This window comes from Jaculus jaculus, chromosome 3 (genome assembly GCF_020740685.1).
Source record: "Jaculus jaculus isolate mJacJac1 chromosome 3, mJacJac1.mat.Y.cur, whole genome shotgun sequence".
Lineage (NCBI taxonomy): Eukaryota > Metazoa > Chordata > Mammalia > Rodentia > Dipodidae > Jaculus > Jaculus jaculus.
This window is the reverse complement of record NC_059104.1, coordinates 168,605,882-168,626,785: the sequence shown is the minus strand read 5'-3', so window position 1 is coordinate 168,626,785 and position 20,904 is coordinate 168,605,882. Positions and strand designations below refer to the sequence as shown.

At 40.3% G+C, this 20,904-nt stretch overlaps 1 protein-coding gene and 1 non-coding gene across 3 annotated transcripts in view; both read right to left on the bottom strand.

The window, feature by feature from the left end:
* Positions 1-20,904, bottom strand: part of Pgm2l1 (phosphoglucomutase 2 like 1) — a 63,729-nt gene that overhangs the window by 5,836 nt on the left and 36,989 nt on the right. The window contains exons 5-12 of one of the 2 annotated variants that reach the window (XM_004656277.3): positions 14,403-14,486; positions 9,168-9,361; positions 7,449-7,638; positions 7,052-7,149; positions 4,996-5,176; positions 2,681-2,774; positions 2,065-2,194; positions 1,628-1,817 (exon numbers count right to left, since the gene is read on the bottom strand). In XM_004656277.3, coding sequence (XP_004656334.1) covers positions 1,628-1,817; positions 2,065-2,194; positions 2,681-2,774; positions 4,996-5,176; positions 7,052-7,149; positions 7,449-7,638; positions 9,168-9,361; positions 14,403-14,486 — 1,161 coding nt within the window. Of the gene's footprint in view, positions 1-1,627; positions 1,818-2,064; positions 2,195-2,680; positions 2,775-4,995; positions 5,177-7,051; positions 7,150-7,448; positions 7,646-9,167; positions 9,362-14,402; positions 14,487-20,904 lie in introns of both variants that reach the window. The other variant, XM_045145506.1, reaches the window with a different exon arrangement.
* Positions 10,760-10,900, bottom strand: LOC123459601. The gene has a single exon (XR_006636361.1). It is a non-coding gene; the product is annotated as a U4 spliceosomal RNA (small nuclear RNA).

Genomic DNA, 20,904 nt, shown 5'->3' with positions numbered 1-20,904 from the left:
ATAAATACACCATTCTCTATTTAATTTGAGAGATAATGAATATATGGTGTATCAAGGTCTCTTGCCTAGAAACTCCAGATGCATGTACCACTTTGTGCATCTGGTTTTATGTGAATACTGAGGAACTGAACCTGGGCCAAGCAGGCTTTGCAAGTGAGCGCCTTCAACCATTGAGCCATCTCCCCAGCCACAGACCTCATGTTCCACATTATTTGTCATCACTGAACTCTGTCTCCACCTTTGCACTGCTTGGTCCTTCTCTCTATCTACCCAATCCCCCTTGCCTGAGGTATCACAAATGACAGGGGAGAGTGATGAGCACTAAAATCAGAGAGACAATCCATGTACTAAAGACGACTCCGGAGAAAACCACTGGTCCTGCTCTTAAGAAAGTACAGGAGAGACTGGAGAGATGGCTCAATGGTTAAGACACTTGCCTGCAAATCCCAAGAACATGAGTTTGATTCCCCAGGACCCACCCATGTAAAGCCAGATGCACAAGGTGGCACATGCATCTGGAGTTCTTCTGCAGTAGCTGGAAGGCCCTAGCAGGTCCATTCTCTCCCTCCCTTTCTTTCTATCTGCCTCTTTCTCAAATAAATAAATATTTTTTAAAAGAAAGTATAGGATGCTATTTTATTATAGCATGAATTATTGTAATAAAAAAACTTTAATTGGGCTGGAGAGATGATTTAGTGGTTAAGGCGTTTGCCTGTGAAGCCAAAGGATGCAGGTTCAATTCCCCAGGATCCAGGTAAGCCAGATGCACAAGGTGACACATGTATCTGGTGTTCATTTGCAGTGGTTGGAGGCCCTGGCATGCCCATTCTCTCTATCTGCTGCTTTCTCTCTCAAATAAGTAAATAAAAATTAAAGAAAAAAAGCAAAAATCTTTTCTTAAAAAATACGTGTTTTAGGGGCTGGAGAGATAGCTCAGTGGTTAAGATGCTTGCCTGAAAAGCCTAAAGATCCAGGTTTGATTCTCCAGTTCCCATGTAAAGCCAGATACACAAAGTGGCACATGCATCTGGAGTTTGTTTGCAGTAGCTGGAGGCCCTGGTATGCCTATTTTCTCTGTCTCACTTCTCTCTCTCTCTGCTTTCAAAAATTTATATAAATAAAAAAATATATTTTAAAAAATATGTGTTTTATGGGCTTAAGGATGGTTTAGGAGTTTAAGTGATTGCCTGCAAAGCCAAAGGACCCAGGTTCAATTTCCCCAGGATCTACGTAAGGCAGATGTACAAGGTGGTACATGTGTCTGGAGTTCATTTGCAGCAGCTGGAGGCCATGACATGCCCATTCTTTCTCTGTCTATCTGTCTCTTTCTCTCTCAAATAAATAAAAATAATAGAAATATAAAAATATTTTTTAAAAAGATATTGTGTTTCAGGACTTCAGCTTGCAGAGGGAAATACGGACGCACTGGGACAGGAGGGTGGGGCCCTGCAGACTGCATGGAAGGCCTTACCCTGACTTCGCTGTGGTACCTTGCCTCCGCGTTTCTTCCACCTGGCTGACCCTAAACAATGACCTTTGTAATAAGGAAGTGAACACGCTCTGGACTTTTTGGTGATATCAGCCATTTAAATTATGCGCATTGTTTGTGGGGGGAGAAGGTACTTACTGATTTTTTATTAGGCTGGCTGCTGTCATAACCAGTGGTAATGTCCCGTACATGCAATATAGCAAATGTCCCACAAAATTTTGGATATTCCTTGGGAGACTCAAAATTGCGAATCCTCTCAAATATAGTTTTTATGGTAGGTGGATCATAGCACAAGAAATATGAAGTTTTTGACATGTGATAACCATATCTGCACAGAAATTTAAAGCTAAAGTCAGAGCTCAGGCAACCCTTTAGAAATATACATATACATATATACATACATACATACATATATCCCAAAAATAGGCCTATTATAATATTTTACAGAAAGTGATACTCTAATTCAGACAATTTTAACATTAAAGAAACCTGGCTGTTCCTCAAGGGTAGGACTGAAATAATAATACTAATAAAAAAGCAAGCATGATCCAGCCTGTAAAGTTTCTAGAACTTACAGTTGATAAACATTACTCAGCTGCTCCTGGAGTGTGGTGCTCCTGGTTTCCAGGAAGGACGCCATCTCGGCAACAACAGCGGCCGCGCTCACCCCATCCTTATCCAGCACTGAGGTTCCACACAGGAAGCCTGACGGGTAAGCAGGCTCTTTAGAAAAGGGGAGAATTTAAGCCCGCTACTGCAGTTAATTTTACACTTCTTCAGGAGGACCAGTGAAATGAAGGGCCTAGTGTTAAGTCAGATGTGGTGGTGCAAAGTCCTAGTACTCAGGAGGCTGAGCCAGGAGGATCACAAGTTCAAGATCAGCCTGGGCTACCTAGCAAGAATTTATCTCAAAACAGAAATAACAAACAAATTAAAAAAAAAAAAACCAACAACAGCAACAAAAAACAAAATCAGGAAGCCAGTCACATAAGGGCCTAGTCATAGATGAAGCCCATCAATATTAAATAATAGAGGGGACTTGTAGCTTTTTTTCCCTCCCTGATGGACATATTACTGATTTCTCTGTGTTTTTCAATTTACAATTAAAACCCCAAGGCAAAATTTCTCTCTATGTAATTACCACACTGAAAAAAAATCTTAAAAGAAAAGATTTTAATATTTACTACATACCAATAGACTCTTCAAATGCAAAAAGGACTTCTTTCCCATTTTCCAGGAGGTCTTTTATCCTACTTCCAATCCACTTAAAGCCTGGTAATGTTTCCTGAAATGCAGAAGAACCCACTCTCATTAAGGGACCCATGAATACACACTAGAGAAAAGCCCATCATTAAACGCACCTAACCACGTGCAGCGATCTTCTGTGATGGTCCTTGTACATAAACATTTATACTGTGGCAAGTATATAGTCACAAAGGGCTGTAACTACACACATAGCCACTATGCTATACATACAGTACAGCAACAGGGGACTTACACCAAACATATTTATGAATATAGGTACAAAGTAACATAAATATATGCATGTTATAACCACCTACTTATTAAGTACTATAATATGTGTTTTGCATGATCATTTCTAATGCTCGCAAGCAGTGTTGCCTGACAGACTCAGAGATTAAGTAAATTCCTAAGACTGTGCATGTAAGAGATGGAGGCGGAGCTTAATTCTATTGCTTTCCTGAAAGTGTCCTTCAAGCTTCATCATAGCCCCTAGCATGAGTGCTTATGAAGGGCGTCACATCATAGGACTTAGCCAAGTGTACCCTCCTGTAACACTAAGGCCTTCTTCAGGAATTAGAATCGAGGAGTTGTTGTCTGATGAGCTGCTGTCTACTTTCAGCAATGCCCTGAGCATGTGATATACACTAGTTCTAGAGCTTGCCATCACTAACTTGGTTCCTAATTTCACTTCTCTATCTCCTCCTCCCAAATAAAAAAGCCAAGAACATGCCTACAGAAACAAATAATTATGATACTATAGTAACATTATTTTTTCCCTTTTATGCTTATATTTTTCCTGCTATGAAGAAAATGTAATATTACAATTCATAACCTTAAACTTGAATAAAATTTCAATACCTTCTATTTTTCTACTTGTGTTTGGAGAAGTATAATTATCTTTTATTATCTAATTAGTATTAAGATCTGTAAGTTGATGGTTCAAGAAAGATGCTTTCACTGACATCTGGCAAGGGTGGCAGAGGAAAAAGAGCTTAACTGGCATTAGTCCAAGTAGTAAAATGATCATTACCTGCAGCAAGTCTACAAAGGTGAATGATATGGGCTAATGATTATTGCTTATTTTGTGAATGTAGAATCACTGGATCTTTAATTATTATGGACTTTACTACATAGATAGTGCATGTTGGTTATATTCCCATTGGGTTATACTCTTTTTTAAATTTTTGTTTTATTTTTATTTGAGAGAGAGACAGAAAGAAGGGGGGTGAGAGAACGGGTGAAGCAGGGCCTCCAGCTACTGCAAACGAACTCCGGATGCATGCACCCACCTTGTGCAACTGGCTTACATGGATCTGGGAGAATGAGGCCTCAAACCTGGGTCCTTAGGCTTCACAGGCAAGTGCTTAACTTCTAAGCCATCTCTCCAACCAACCACTGGGTTATACTCTTACATCCTCTCCCTTTTCCTCACCCATGTCCCACTGAGTGCCCTCCTCAGTGGGGTTACTGGTATTCACTGTTGAGGGGACAAGGCCTCAGGATACTCCTTCCCGCCCTGTGGCTCCTACAATCTTTCTGACCCTCTTCTGTGATGCTCCCTGGGCCCTGGAGAACACATTAGAAGTCTTCTTTAGTGCTGAGCTCTTTGCATCATCTAAATTTCTGTCTTGATGATTTTTTTGTTTGTTTGTTGTTGAATGTTATTGTTGTTTTTCAAGGGAGGGTCTCATTCTGGCCTAGGCTGACCTGGAATTAGCTTTGTAGTCTCAGGATGGCCTTGAACTCACAGGGATCCTCCTACCTCTGCCTCCCGAGTGTTGGGATTAAAGGCGTGCGCCACCACGCCCAGCTTTGCTTTGATGAGTTTTGAGTCCCCTCAATGTCTATCACCATCTCCTTGGAGGAGGCTGCTAGGCAAGCAATGAGAGCAGCACTTAGAATCACTAGATTTTAATGTACAATTCAGAGTTCTCAAGTCAGGAAGTTTTTAGTGTGCTTAAAGAATCTAAACAAAGGGTTGATGATAGCTCTATTTTTTTTTTTTTTTTTTTTTTGCAGTGAAGTCTGTGTTGCTGGTGAGCAAGACACTGTTGTACAGGCTAAGAAGTAATGATGTAATTTTTGAAGAATATTGCAGAAACTCACATACTAGATGAATTTGGTTCATAGTACCCAAGTTATCAGAAATATTAAGCAAGTGTGAACAGAATTTTAAAAACTGGGGAAATTATAAATAAAACCAGGAGATCTTTAAAGAAAGAGGCTTAGAAAAATAACACACAGATCTTATCCATACTTACTTCAAAATGAAATCCTTCTTTAAGTGCAATTGCTTTTAAAATTTTAGAAGAGACGGTGGTGGCCAGCATATAAACATTCTTCACATCAGCATTTCTTGACTTATTTTTCTTCCAGCAATCAAACATCCACCACCCAAACAATGCTGCCAACTCATTCCCCGTGAAAACTTTCCATTGACCACTGTCAAGACAACGAAAATTCAAAGTCAAGATCTTTCTAACTTCTCATGAGTTAGGAATCAAATTAGCATCATTCAAAAGCTATTATATGGAACTTTTGACAAAATATTTACTCTTTTTTTATAATTGACCTGGGGTAACCTTTAGTGTAAGAATAGTATTGATTAGGTACTACTAGTAGGAATCTTTGGAAAATTATTACTTTGTGTATGTGGGGGGTTTTTTTTGTTTGTTTTGTTTTTTTGTTTTTTGAGGTAGGGTCTCACTCTGGCTCAGGCTGACCTGGAATTCACTATGTAGTCTCAGGATGGCCTTGAACTCTCGGCGATCCTCCTACCTCTGCCTCCCAAGTGCTGGGATTAAAGGCGTGTGCCACCACGCCCGGCTGTATGTGGGTTTTTTTTGTTTGTTGTTTGCTTTTTCAAGGTAGGGTCTCACTCTGGTTCAGGCTGACCTGGAATTCACTATGTAGTCTCAGGGTGGCCTCAAACTCACGGCGATCCTCCTACCTCTGCCTCCTGAGTGCTGGGATTAAAGGCGTGTGCTACCACGACCAGCCTTGTTTTTAAAAATTATTTTTATTTGTAAGCAGAGAGAGATAGACAGAACAGGCACACCAGGGCCTCTAGTCACTGCAAGCAAACTCTAGACCCATAAGCCACTTTGTGTATCTGGCTTTAGAGGGATAGTGAGGAACTGAACCTAGGTTGTTAGGCTTTGGAGGCAAACATCTTAATCGCTAAGCTATGTTTCCAGCCCTCCTTTTTAATTTTTACTCTACTTATGATAAAAATTATAATGAATTATGCTGGCTTGAATATAAAATATCCTCCATAGCTTCAGGTGTTTGGGATTAAGCTTCCTACTTAGCCCCCAGCTGGTGGAACCTTTGAAAGGTGGAACCTTGCTGAAGGCGTGTTGCTGGGAGTGGACCTTGGGGCTGATTAGTCCAGCTCACTGTGTGTTCAGAGCCAGCGTGCTCTTGCTTGTGCGCTCTCTCTCTCTCGCTCTCTCTCTCTCTCTCTTCCTCTCTCTTCCCCCTCCTTCCCTTTTTCTCCCTCTCTGCTGTGGATATGTAAAGTTTTGAGCAGGCTGCTAAGCTTTTCTCTGGCATGATGCAGCTTCCCCTTGAAACCGTAAGGCTGAAGTAAAAACTTTACTCCCATAGTTGTTTCGAGTTGGGTGTTTTGCTCCAGCAATGAGAACATACATAACTGCTAAATGAATGTTTAAGACTTTCTGGTGTAAGAACATTTGCAGTATCTTTTTGTTGTTGTTGTTTTTTCGAGGTAGGGCTTTACTCTAGTCCAGACTGATCTGGAATTCACTATGTAGCCTCAGGGTGGCCCTGAACTCACAATGATCTTCCTACCTCTGCCTCCCGAGTGCTAGCAATTAAACATTTCAAAATTAATGTTTTCAAACAATGTGTAAATACAGGGGAAATATTCATCAAAGATATTCAAGAAATAAAACTATATATATTGCTGGACACAGTGGCACACTTTTAATTCCAGCACTTGGGAGGCAGAGGTAGGAGGATTGCCATGAGTTCGAGGCCACCCTGAGACTACATAGTGAATTTCAGGTCGCCTGGGCTGGAGTGAGACCCTACCTTGAAAAAAATCAAACAATGACGACGACAGCAATAACAACAAAAGACCACATGTAGCCTGATCAAAGTTTTGTAAGAATAAATAGATCTTTGAGGAGAAGAAAGACAGGAAGCATCAAAATACCAACCTAGGAGGTTATCCCTGGCTCAGATAACATTTATGTCATTCTCTTATATTTTTACTACTTTCAGTGAGTCTGTAAGATGTAAGATAATAGTTGCTTTTCAAAGCTCAGGTGTCTCATTCAGGCTACTACTCACTTCTCCTGCAGTTCTGCCACGGCCAGTCGGTCTGCATCAGGGTCTGTGGCTAGTACAATTCGAGCATTTTCTTTCTCTGCCAGTCTTAGGGAGAGTTCCTGAAACAGCGACCCAACAGGCTGGATTGTATTGAAGAACCTAAATTCCATGTTAATGTTCTTAAGGGTAGGTACTATGGCAGTGACATGGACTTTAGGAGGCACATTGCTCAGTTAAGTTGAAAACAAGAAGCACAGAACCAGGAACACTCACCACAAAGAGCTCAGACAAAACTCAATCTACAGCTCCAGTACAGTTTAACTGACCAGGTGCAGAGCCACCGGGCTGCATGGAGCATGTGAGCAACCTTTGAACTGTCAGTGAGTCCCACCCACGTTTAAGTACGTAAGCAGAGTACCAGCACAGATTCTCCTTCTTCCGGGTTTGGGCATTTGACGGTAGAGAAGTCTGGATCTGGGTCTTTTTGTTCCGGGACTGGAATGGGAGGGTTAAAACCAAACACTTGAAAAGCCAACTGCACATAATCATGTCCAACTCCATGAAAGGACGAATGTACAAATTTCAAAGTGGTTTTGGAGTTCAATTCCCTGTAAAGGAAAATCACCATTCATTCAACAGCATAAAACTACTTGTTACTTCAAGAATACTTAAAACACTCAAATTCTGAGAAAAAAAAATGAATAAAACCTTCAGTAGATGTCCAAGAATATCTTGGAAGAAACCTAAAAAGGGGAGTAAAGGACCATTACAATGAAAATTTAAAATACCAAAGAAAGAAAGACTTCCCAAATTCATGGATTAGAATAATTAATATAGTGAATTGAGTTTCATTGCCTACATGTAGATAACCAGTTTTCCTAGCTCCATTTGTTGAAGATGCTCTTTTTTCCAATGTGGTTTTTTTTTTGGCTTTTTGGTATTTTGTAGTTGCGTTGTCTTATAAGGGCCTCTGTTTTATTTAATTTATCTATATGTCTGGTTTGGGGCCTGTACCATGCTGTTTTTACTACCTGTAGATCTACAGTATAACCTGAGATCAGGTATGGTGATACCGCCAGCATTATTGTTTTTGTGCAGGACTGCTTTGGCTATCCAGGGTCTTTTTGTGCCTCCATATGAGTTTTAATTGTTTTCTATTGCTGTAAAAAGTGACTCTGGAATCTGACTGGGGTTGCACTGTTTTTGGTGGCACGGTCAGTTGAGTTCAGCTACCCTCTCCTTTTGTGGCTCCACCTGCTGACCTAGGTCCCATCCCTCCACGTGCAATGCCCTTCTCCTGACCAGGCCCACATGGACTCTTACCAGAACCATCACAAAGCTTCCTAGCTGGTTCTTCTCACTCTCTGGCAGACCCCTCATGCCTTTCATGTCCAGCTTAGCTTTCAAGACACCTAGCTTAATCACCCTCTTTTATGTCATTTTGATTAGCTTGGCCCGCCAATATCTCAACCCTTGGTGAACCTGACAATATACCTTTTCCAAACACACACCAAAATAGTTAAATACTGGTAGAAAAATTTCATGGGAAACTGAATAACTTCACTTTCAACAGACATTAAATGCTATCAGGCAATCCCAAATGGTCATCCCCAAAACTTAGATTTTTACTCTCCAAAATGATGCAATACCTTCTCTTCTTAGTTCTCTTTTTCTTTCACCTAATAACATCGAGACATAGAAGCCATCTGATGGGAACATCCTAATTTTCCCACACCAGCTCTAAAACCAACTGACGTCTTTCCTATCTCTTCCTTCTTCCATTTGACAATAGTGAGGAAGTGTTATTTTCTCAATGGCAAGTATCTCCACTTCTTTTCTAGTCTTCCTCTCAAGAACTTAATACTTAGGTTACCTGCTCTCTTCTGAGTCCTCCTTATTAGCATCTAGTCTCAGTGTCTTTGGTCTCTTCCATTGCAACTTTTTACATTCTTACTTATTTACTAACCATTCCCTATAATGAACAACATTTATTATAAAAATTTAACATTTTTTTGATAGGCATGTAAGGAGAACACCTATTGCTTTGATAGTTATGAACATGTCACTCTGGCATCTTTTATTCCAGTCACCATATTGTTTCACATAAAAATGCTCTGGTATTTTTCCATTTGGATACCTGTAAAAACAGATTTTTTTCAGATCTTCCAGGTATCTCTTGCAAATGTCCTGCAGAGGATCTTTCTTCAAGGGGCTGGTGTCCACCAAGTTATCATTCCAGGAACCATTCCAGGGTTCCACACACTCCTCTATACATTTCAGAATTTCTTTATCATGAGGAGATGTGATTTGAGCACCAGTTTCCCAATAAACCTAGTGATAGAAAAACATAGCTACAGTTACTTAAATGCTTATCAGATCCTTTCTTGGCTATAACAGAAATATCTGGCTTCATGAAAAAGCATATCAAATTTACTACCAAGTTAAAAATATCGCCATGAGCAGCCACCACTCCGTTCTCTAATGCCAGCGCTGTCTCTAGCTTGCTTGGGTTAGGTAGGTGAGGCGCTCTATACTATGGCTCATACAAAGCCCACCGCCCACAAATCCACCCGTGGTAAAACACCCAAGGAACTAGCTACAAAAGCAGCTTGCAAGAGTGCGCCCTCTACTGGAGGGAGTGAAGGAACCTCATTGTTACAGGCCTGGTACTGTGGCACTCTGTGAAATTAGATGCTCTCAGAAGTCCATTGAACTTCTGATTTAAAAACTGCCCTTCCAGCATCTGGTATAAGAAATTGCTCAGGACTTCAAAACAGACCTGTGATTTCAAAGTGAAGCTAGTGGTGCTTTGCAGGAGGCAAGTGAGGCCTATTTGGTTGGCCTTTTTGAAGATACCAACCTGTGTGCTGTCCATGCCAAATGTGAAATAAATATGCCAAAATATATCCAGCTAGCACACACATATGTGGAGAGCATGCTTAGGAGTGCACTATGATAGGAAACAGTTCATTCTCGAAAAAAACATTTTTTTCTCTTCCTGATATCAGTAGTTGTGAATGTTAGGTATTTTTTTTCCATGGGATCAGAAGGTACTTAAGCATATGACTGTGAGTGAAGAACCAGGAGACAGAAATCAGATACTGGCAATTTTCCCATGTTCATTTGTGTGTGGAATTTTAATATAAATGCAGAGATGTAAAGCATTAATGCAAGACAAAACGGTTCAGTGAACAAGTTCCAACACTTTATAACAATTATAAATAAACCTGTTAAATTTTTCTGGGAAATTCTAGCATTTGAATTTTTTTTAAAGTGAATTTCTTATTGACAGCAACTAAATGGTGTTTGTAGTATTTTTTATCAAACAGTAGATCCTTCCCATTCACTATACTTTTCTAACTGAGTTACCTTATACGCCATTATATTTTTAATATTGCCTGTCTTCTGTATTGTACCTGTAAACTTGCTATTAAAATACATTAAACTATAAAAAGAGACATATTAAATAGCAAAACATATTTATAATGATTTTCCAGAGACTTATCAATAAAATAATCACATATTCTTTTCTTAGAACTTACTTTAGTTACAGTTAATATAAACAGGTAGCATGACCACCTTATAATATGCCTCTACTACAGCATCCAATCATACCCTTAGATTTGTAACTAGATACATAGATGAGAAATCTGAAATAGCCCATAAAAATTTATACTATTAAACTTAGCATTAGAAAATAGTTCTGTTTAAATCATTTTTTTTTTTCAGTCTCCGTAGAGACTGTCAAAAATTGCCAATGCTGACTATATTGCAAGTCGTCACAGCGGGGTATTGGGAAAAGTTTTCAATTAGCAATAATCGCGCCTCGGATAAACCTCATTGGCTACGATACTGCCACTGCGCAAAGCTAAATAATTTTTTCATTGTAAGTTAAAATAGAATTTTTATAACACCAAATAAAATACATATCAGGAAAGACATGTTAATTATCCACATACATTTCAGTAAGTTTTCAATTTATCAAGTAGTTTACTAAATAAGGCATCAGGAAGAGTCACCAAACAAAGCAAAAACAAGCATAAAAAGTAATTCCTTTTTAAATTTTTTTAAAAAATTTAATTGACAAAGAGAAAGAGGCAAATAGAGAGAGAGAATGGGCACACCAGGGCTGCTATCAGCTGTAAACAAACTCCACACACATGCGCCACCTTATGCATCTGGCTTACATGGGTCCTGGGGAATAGAACCTGGGTCCTTTGGCTTTGCAGGCAGGTGCCTTAACTGCTAAGCCATCTCATCAGCCCACAAAAAGTAATTCTAATAGTTCATAGGATTTCAAAGTTAGAAGAGACTGCTTAAGCAATATTTATACTGACTTCTACCATGTATATGACATGCAACCTTTCATTATGTCTCAAAGGAAGGACAGCAAAGTACATTTGAGTATAAACAATATATTATGATCTGTGCTAAGCAATATGAGCCTAGTCAATTTTAAAATTCTTTCTCTTGGGGGACTGGAGAGATCGCGTTCAGTTGGTAAAGTGCTTGCTAGGCAAGCATGAGAACCTGAGTTTGAATCCCCAGGACTCACATAAAAGCTGAGTATGACAGTGCATTGGGGAGTTGAAAGAGAATTCTCCTGGTTCACTGAGAAGTCCTATCTCAAAAATGGAGTGGGAGAGGCAGGAGGATTGCCATGAGTTCAAGGCCACCCTGGGACTACACAGTGAATTCCAGGCCAGCCTGGGCTACAGTGAGACCCTACCTTGAAAAACCAAAACAAATAAATTAAATAAATAAAGTGGCAAGGCATGGCACATACCTTTAATCCCAGCACTTGGGAGGCAGAGGTAGGAGGATCGTTGTGAGTTCGAGGCTACCCTGAGACTACAGAGTGAATTCCAGGTCAGCCTGGACTAGAGTGAGACCCTACCTTGATAAACCAAAAATAAAATAAAATAAAATAAAAAAATAATGTGGGAAGTAGTAATTGGGGCAGACACTAAACATTGACCTCTGGCCTCCAAACACACACATACACACACATGTACCTATACACATAAGCACACATACTATATACACATGCAAAAAAATTTTCCTAATGGGGCAAGGAGTGTGGCTCAATGATAAAGCACTTCTCCCAACATATGGAAGCCCTGGTTGCAAAAAAAAAAAAAAAAATTCATTAGGGCTGGAGAGATGGTGTTTGCCTACAAAGCCAAAGGACCCTTGTTTGATTCCCCAGGACCCACATAAGTCAGATGCACAAGGGGCACATGTGTCTGGAGTTTGCTTGCAGTGACTAGAGGCCCTGGCGTGCCCATTCTCTCTCTGTTTCTCTTCTATCTCTATCTCTTCTGCTTGCAAATTAAAAAAAAAAAGTCTATCAAAAGCCTTCCTCTTATTAATCACTATGTCAATTAAAAATAAATATAAAATTTATTGCTATGTTAACACCTCAAAATGCTAGATAAAATGGAAAAAGTATTATCTTAAATACAAAGCCCAATTCACAAGAGCAGAAAAGAAGAAATCCATGGGCTGGAGAGATGGTTCAGCAGTGAAGGCGCTGGCCTGCGAAGCCTAAAGATCCATGTTTGACTCTTCAGACCCCACGTCAGCCAGATGCACAAAAGGTGAGGCAAGCGCAAGGTCACACATGCCCACTAGGAGGTGCAAATGTTGGAACTCAATTTCAGTGGCTGAGGCCCTGGCATGCCAATTCTCTCTAATTTTTTTTCTTTTTTTAAAAAAAAGAAAACCAGGCAGTGGGGAAAAAATATCAAAGGCTAAAAGCCAGAGTGAGGGTGCAGTGGTGCACACTTTTAGTCCCAGAACTTGGGAGGCTGAGATAGGAGGATGACCATGAGTTCCAAGCTAGCCTGTGAGTTCCAGGTCAGCCTTGACTAGAGCAAGATCCTATTTCAGAAACAAGAAACAAATAAAATCGGAGTGATAAGCCTGTAGGCTAATGCTAGTAATGGCAGCCTCAGGTTTTAGAACTGCCCGTTCCTCTGGTTCTTGGTCTCCGGTTCAAGGTGGGGTGTGGGAACCAAGGATTCCTACTGAAAATGAGATCCAGTGTTGTGTGCATGATGCGTGTGTTCATGTGTGTGGGTACATCTGGTCAGAGGGCAACTTTTGGGTGTCCTCATCTTCTACCTTCTTTGAGACATGCAAAAAAATTTTCCTCTTGGGCAAGATCTCACATTTTTCATTGCCGCTTTTGTGCCAGGCTAGATGACCGAGGAGCTTCGGGTGGGTTCTCCTGCCTCTGCCTCCATTCTCCCCAGTGGCAATGGCTGGGGTTATAAACACCTGCCAGAACACAGTGTCTGGCTCTTTATGTGGGTGCTGTCGTTCCACATTTGGGGACTCATGCTTGCTTGGTAAACAGTCCACTGAACTCTTTCCCCCGCCCCTGCCCCCAACATGATTCTTGAAGCATTTAACACTCAGTAAAAACGCAAAACAGAAACTGCTTAATTTGCTGTTACAGAGAGATGAGGAAGCATGTATAAGTCAACACAGAGACTGCTTAGGTCAGTGAAACCCTTCAGGTTCTGATAAATATTAACCAAATCATTTCAAATACACTATAGATGACACCATAATATTGTTAATATATTAGTGCTAGTTTTGAATTAAAATGTCCCCTTACTATGCTCATGTGTTTGAACACTTGGTCTCCAGCTGTTGAAGCTTTTTTTTTGTTGTTTTTCGAGGTAGGGTCTCACTCTAGCTCAGGCTGACCTGGAATTCCCTCTGCAGTCTCAGGGTGGCCTTGAACTTACAGCGATCCTCTGACCTCTGCCTCCAGAGTGTTGGGATTAAAGGCATGCGCTACCACACTTGGCTTATTCTTTTTTTTTTTTTTCAAGGTAGGGTCTCACTTTAGCCCAGGCTGACCTGGAATTCACTCTGTATTCTCAGGGTGGCCTTGAACTCATGGCGATCCTCCTACCTCTGCCTCCCGAGTGCTGGGATTAAAAGCGTGCGCCACCACACCTGGCCTTTGTATAAGCTTTTGAACCTGAAGCCTGGCTGGCAAACATAGGATCATAGGCTTGAAGGCTCAAGGCCAGGTAGCTTTGGGGCAAGCTCCCTCTGCTTCTGATCTGTAGAGTTTCAGAAGCCATATTGCAAATTCCCGCCTCCGTGGATCTAGCCGCTCCAGTTACCAAGCTTTCTCCACCATAATGGAATGAATGTATCCCTAAACTGTGCACCCCACTTCCTGAGGTTGTTTCTGTCAGGCATTTTGGTCACAGAGATGATAAATGGACCTATTAGAGATACACATTCCATGAGGGCTGGCCTCCATGTCTGGCTTTGCTCCCTGTAGAGGAAACGGAGTTGGTGCGTAGCATTCAAGTAAACGAGCAAAGGCCGGGAGTTCCGGGCTTACCTTGTACCCGTTGTCCTCCTTGCGGTTGTGAGACGCCGTAATCATCACCCCTGCAACTGCTTTGAGTTCTTGCACTGCATACGGCTGAAAAATAACATCATCAACATTCCACTTTGCTGCTTAGCTGCTCATACATGTGACACGAGCACAAGCTGGTCAAATAACAGAAAACATGTGTATCAATAATCGCAGGCTTCATCAACTTCGGTTACGTGGAGTCCATTTCTAAAATACACAGCTCAACAATCTTGAATGGCCATTTTCCCCAGTCTCCTTTGGCTGGGTGGTATAAACGCTTCTTATAATTTGTCCGTAGAGCAGTATTTAATGACTAGCTGCTATGTGCCAGATGCTTTATGGGAACCTAGAGATATGGATGGCAAATACAACTGTAAAACATTGTAGTTGTAAGCCAGCTGTGGTGGCTCATGCCCATAAAATCCCTTGGGAGGCTGTTGCAGTCAGTTTTGTGGTGCTGGACAAACACCCCACCAAAAGCAGCTTATAGGAGGAAAGGGGTTTATTTCAGGTTTTCAGAGTTTAGGGGACCATCATCAATTGTGCAAGAAGCTGGTTGACTTCCATAAATTCAAGCAGAGAGACATTATCAACAGCCAGCACCATAAAACAGAGTTCCAAATGCTCTCCACACACTGTAGGGCTACATATACCCCCAAACATAACTTATGGTTGGACTCCAAGATCTGCCCTCAGTGACAAACCTCTTCCTTAATAGGGCTCTGCCCACTGGAGAGTCAAGATTCAAGCCTGTCTATGGGGCCACACATTTAAACTACGACGGAGGCTGAAGCAGGCAGATCACCAAGAGTTCAAGACTAGCCTGGTCTACACAGTGAGTTAAAGACAGTCTGTGCTACAGAGTGAGACTCTGTCTCAAAAACGCAAAAGGAAAAATTTAGTTGGAATTTGAAGTAACTTTAGAAATCATCTTATCCCAGGACACTGGGACTGATGGCAGTTACAACAGGCAACTCAATGACAGAATCTTATATAAACGGTCGAGATTTCCAGATCCTTCCTGGTTTCTATTATTCATTGGTGATAATTTATTTTATTTTTTATTTATTTATTTTTTTTGCTTTTTAAATTTATTTTATTTTTAACAATTCCTTCAACCTTTCTAAAAAATTATTTATTTACCAGTTCCTCTTGCTACTGCAAATGAAAGCCAGGTACTTGCGCCACTTTTGTGTCTGGCTTCCATGAGTGGTTTGCAACCTGAACCTGGACTGGCAGTCTTTGCATGCAAGCACCTTTAATCACTGAGCAATCTTTCCAGCCCCACACTCCTTCAGTTCTTTGAGTTGCTCAATAAATTTCTTTAAAAAAAAAAATCACTAGTCTATAAGTCATCTATAAACTTGCCTACAAAATTGTCTAGTTTTTATATTTTAAATTCGAGGATACTTTAAAAATATTAATTCAATTTATTTAATAGTTATGGATCTATTTAGGTTTTAAAATTTTTCTTATCATTTTTGATGCCTCAATTGTTAGGCTAGGAAATTGCCTAATTTATTTAAGTTTGCACACTTATTTACATGATACTGCTGAGAATATTATCATTCACTCAATTTCCACTATATTTTATTAATGCCCTACTTTGTTTATTTGTCTTGTTTCCTTCACACTCTTTCCAGAGTTTGCCTATTTGGCCTCTCCAAAGATCTAACTTTTACTTTTGTTACTACCTTTCTTAAGTTCATGTACTTTTTTTTTCTCATACCTTTATTACTTCATTCCTTTTACTTAATTTAGATTTATTCTGTTTTAGTATAAACATTGTTAAACGCTGAGCTCACTGTTTTAATATCTTTTCCTTTGTGGAGGAGGGGAGGGAATTAATCATGGTTTATTGTCTATAATTACGGAAATTGTCAATAAAAAGTTTAGGGCTGGAAAAAAACTTTCCCCCTAATTTATTCGTTAAATCTATAAATATTCTTTAAGTAGTCCTATCTCGTAATGTTTGCTGTTTATTTTTTTGATTACCATTCAGTTTTAAATACATCTACTCCTTGCTTTGCCTAGTCCCAATCTATACAAATTTCTAATACCACATTTTTGTTAAATAGCACCAAGTCACCTAACAACATGTTCAAATTTCAGTAACCATAGTATATTAACTGTAACTATAACATGGTATAGCAATTTTATTAAGTACAAATATGGTTCTTAGGCCTTCAGGCCAATCACTATTTATAACAATCATTCCATCATGGTCAGTGACCAATCACATTAGTCTTTTGACTAACCTGTCACTGTGCATCTGCTTCCTAGCTCTCAGATAGCTAAGCACATAGCTATGTTATTTTCTTGTCTCCCAGTGATAAACCCATGCTACAGTTTATAGCAATGGATAATCAAAAGTGGGAACTGGCCGGGCATGGAGGCAGAGGTAGGAGGATCACTATGAATTTGAGGCCACCCTGAGACTACATAGTGAATTCCAAGTCAGCCTGGACTAGAGTGAGATCCTACCTCAAAAAACAAAAAGGTGTGAATTGGCCAATAAAGATAGACGTGCAGCAAAGAAAAAAAAAGTGATAATGTTGGAAAGGAAATATGAAGAAAAAACAAATGGATTTATAAAAATAGCTGGTATATGTCAATATTTTCACCCTTCAAGAGACTCTAAATATGAAACACAGGAGCTTATTGAAACGGACATGCAGAGGAAACGAGGAATGGGGTTGTGATGAAAATGCTGAAGAGGAGGAGACTTCAGCAAAAACTTCATCTTAGAAGAATTCTCGGGGCTGCAGAGATGGCTTAGTGGTTAAGCACTTGTCTGTGAAGCCTAAGGACCCCAGTTCAAGGCTCGATTCCCCAGGACCCACGTTAGCCAATGCACAAGGGGGCACACGCGTCTGGAGTTTGGGCGCACCAGGGCCTCCAGCCACTGCAAACATTCTCTCTCTCTGCCTCTTTCTCTCTCTGTTGCTCTTAAATAAATAAAAAATAAACAACAACAACAAAAACCCTCTCAGTAACATTTCACCACATTGAAAGTAACAAATTTTAAAAATGCTGAGCAAGCTGTATGTAACAATCTGAGAAGGCCTGGAAGAAGTGTTCATTTATATTGTAAATTGTGTGGCAGTCAAGAACTGTTCATAATCTTGGTAAGAAGTTTTCTTTTACAGAGAAAGAAAACACCTTAGATCTTAATTCTTCTAATATTTTATAGTTTTCTACATACTAGTTTTATCATTTTCTCCATTCTCTACACTTTTTTTTTTTTTTTTTTTTTTTTTTTGGTTTTTTCGAGGTAGGGTCTCACTCTGGCTCAGGCTGACCTGGAATTCACCATGGAGTCTCAGGGTGGCCTCAAACTCTCGGCAATCCTCCTACCTCTGCCTCCCGAGTGTCTCTACACTTTTTAAACCAAGAGTATGGATGGTTTTAATGTCTTGTTAAGACACTGAAAAAAACTTCCGGGTAAGATGGTGGTGCAGCGGCCATGCCAACAGCCTGGTTGGGAGCGGGGGAGGCTGTGAAATAAGCAGGAAACAGCAAACTACACTCTTTCACGAAAAAGTGAAGGTATATAAGAAATTATCAACCCCAGGAGAGAAGCAGAAGAGACCCAAGCAAGCAGGAAACCAGCCAGACTTAGCTCCTACCACTGCAACAAAATACTGGCAATCAGAATACAAGAATACAAAAAAGATCATTCACTCCAACCAAGGAGGATTTATCCCAGACATGCAGGGATGATTCAACAGATGCAAAAGGCATTTGACAAAGTCCACCATCTCTTCATGGTAAAAGTCCTAAAGAAACTGGGAATAGAAGGATCATATTTCAACTAACAAAGGCTATTTATGACAAACCTACAGCCAACAAAATACTAAATGGGGAAAAAGCTTCAGCTTTTTCATTCACATCAGGACAAGACAAGGCTCTCCACTGTCCCAACTTTATTTAATATAGTACTGGATGTCTTAACCATAGCAATAAGTCAAAAGACATACATAAAAGGGATACAAATTGGAAAGGAAGAGATTAAATTATCATTATTTGCAGATGATATGATTCTATACATAAAGGACCTTAAAGACTTTACCTGCAAACTGTCAGAGATGATAAACACTTTTAGCAATATAGCAGGATACAAAATAAACACAACAAAATCAGTAGCCTTCCTATATACTAACAAAAAGCATGATGAGGATGAAATCAGTGAATCACTCCCATTCACAACTGCCTCAAAAAAAAAAAAAGGATCTCTACAATGAAAACTTCAAAACACGAGAAACTGCAGAAGACACCAGGAAATGGAAAGACATCCGTGTTCTTTCTGAATATAATTCCAGTTACTTAGGAAATAAAACCACTAATCAACCACTGGGATCTCATGAAATTATAAAGCTTTTGTATAGCAAAGGACACTATGAATAGAGCAAAGAGACAAGCTACAGAATGGGAGAAAATCTTTGTCAGCTCTGCATCTGACAGAGGATTCATATCCAGGACATACAAAGAACATAAAAAACTACATAATAAGACATCAAACAGCCCAATTAAAAAATGGGCTATAGAACTAAACAGAGTTCTCAAAAGAAGAAATACAGATGGCATATAAACATCTAAAAAAAATGTTCTACATCCTTAGCCATCAGGGAAATGGAAACTAAAACTACTTTGAGATTCCATCTCACTCCTGTCAAATGGCTACCATCAAGAAAACAAATGACCATAAATGCTGGTGAGAATGTGGAAAAAGGGGGACCCTTCTACCTGTTAGTGGGAATGTAATCTGGTACAGGCATTGTGGAAATCAGTGTGGAGGTTCCTGAGACAGCTAAAGATAGATTTACCATATGACCCAGCTATAGCACTCCTAGGCATATATCCTAAGGACTCTTCTCACTACCTTAGAGATATTTGCACATTCATGCTTATTGCTGCTCTATTCACAATATCTAGGACATGGAACCAGCCTAGATGTCCTCAACTGATGAATGGATAATGAAGATGCAGCACATTTATACACTGGAGATCTATTCAGCAGTAAAGAAAAATGAAATTTGCAGGGAAATGGGTAGATCTGGGAAGGATTATCCTAAGTAAGGTAACTCAGGCTCAGAAAGCCAAATGCTACATGTTCTCTCTCATATGGGAATCCTAGCTACCAATGTTTAGACTTGTATGTAAATTGGAGTAAAAATTGGTAGCAGAGGCCAGTAAGCTAGAAAGGGGCAATTAGGGACGGAGGAGAGGGGAGGACCTAAGGGGATGGTATTGTATACATGTAAGTAGATGAACAGATTCCTGGGGGAGGAATGGCCAAAGTGAGGTTAGGGAAAGAGATTAAATGAAGGAAGGGTAGGGGGAGGGTTAATCAAAATCTTAGAGGGTATGAATAAGCTTTATGGAAACCTTCTTTTTTGGACAATGGCACACTCAGAAGCCATAGATTGTTGCTAGAAAAATTTCACTACCAGGGATAGGATACTTTCCAGTGAGCTGTTGGTCAGGGAGGTCCCTGAATCCCCCCAACCCAACATTACAGGCCATTAAAGGCTCTTGGTTTCCCACTGGGAATAGATGGTAAGACCCAATTGCTGAAGACTCCACATACTTGGGCTACAAGGTCATTGAGAAATCACTGTACACCAGCTGACAGAAAGCTGGAAAAAGTTACATGCATGCGGTCATATGGGAGAGAGACGTCATCAGCAGACACTGCAAGCCTTAAGTTTGTCCAACCAGGCCAAATGAACCAATGGGTGTAATAGTGGCATGTCTTCTTTTTAATATCTTTTATTTATTTATTTGAGAGCGACACAGAGAGAAAGAGGCAGAGAGAGAGAGGTGCACCAGGGCCTCCAGCCACTGCCAACGAACTCCAGATGCATGAGCCCCCTTGTGCATCTGGCTAACATGGGTCCTGGGGAATCAAGCCTCGAACTGGGGTCCTTAGGCTTCACAGGCAAGCACTTAACCACTAAGCCATCTCTCCAGGCTTTTTTTTTTTTTTTTTTTTTGAGGTAAGGTCTCATTCTAGCCCAGACTGACATGGAAATCACTATGTAGTTTCAGCGTGGCCTCAAAGCACAGCAATCCTCCTACTTCTTCCTCCCAAGTGCTGGGATTAAAGGCATGCAACACTACACCAGGCTGTGGCATGTCATTTATGGGGGAAACCAATCACCCTCTAATTGAACTGGAGGCCCGCTCCTGAGAGAATACATGCCTGAGACTGAAAACCTAGTCAGAAGCCTATGATAGAGGAAGGTCATGAGCCCTAGGGGTGTAATGTTTACTGGTGTCTGGATAAATGCATATAGCATGCTCACCAAACTGCCTGGTAAGCATGTCTCATAATGTTCATACCCATATATTTATGCTACTTTCACTTTTGGTTAGAGAAGCTTCTCTTTTCAGATGGCAGTGACCTCTGGGATGACTCAAAAGGCACCATAGTACTGAGAAGAAGTGACAGAGGAGTGCTCAGCACCAAAACATCTCTATC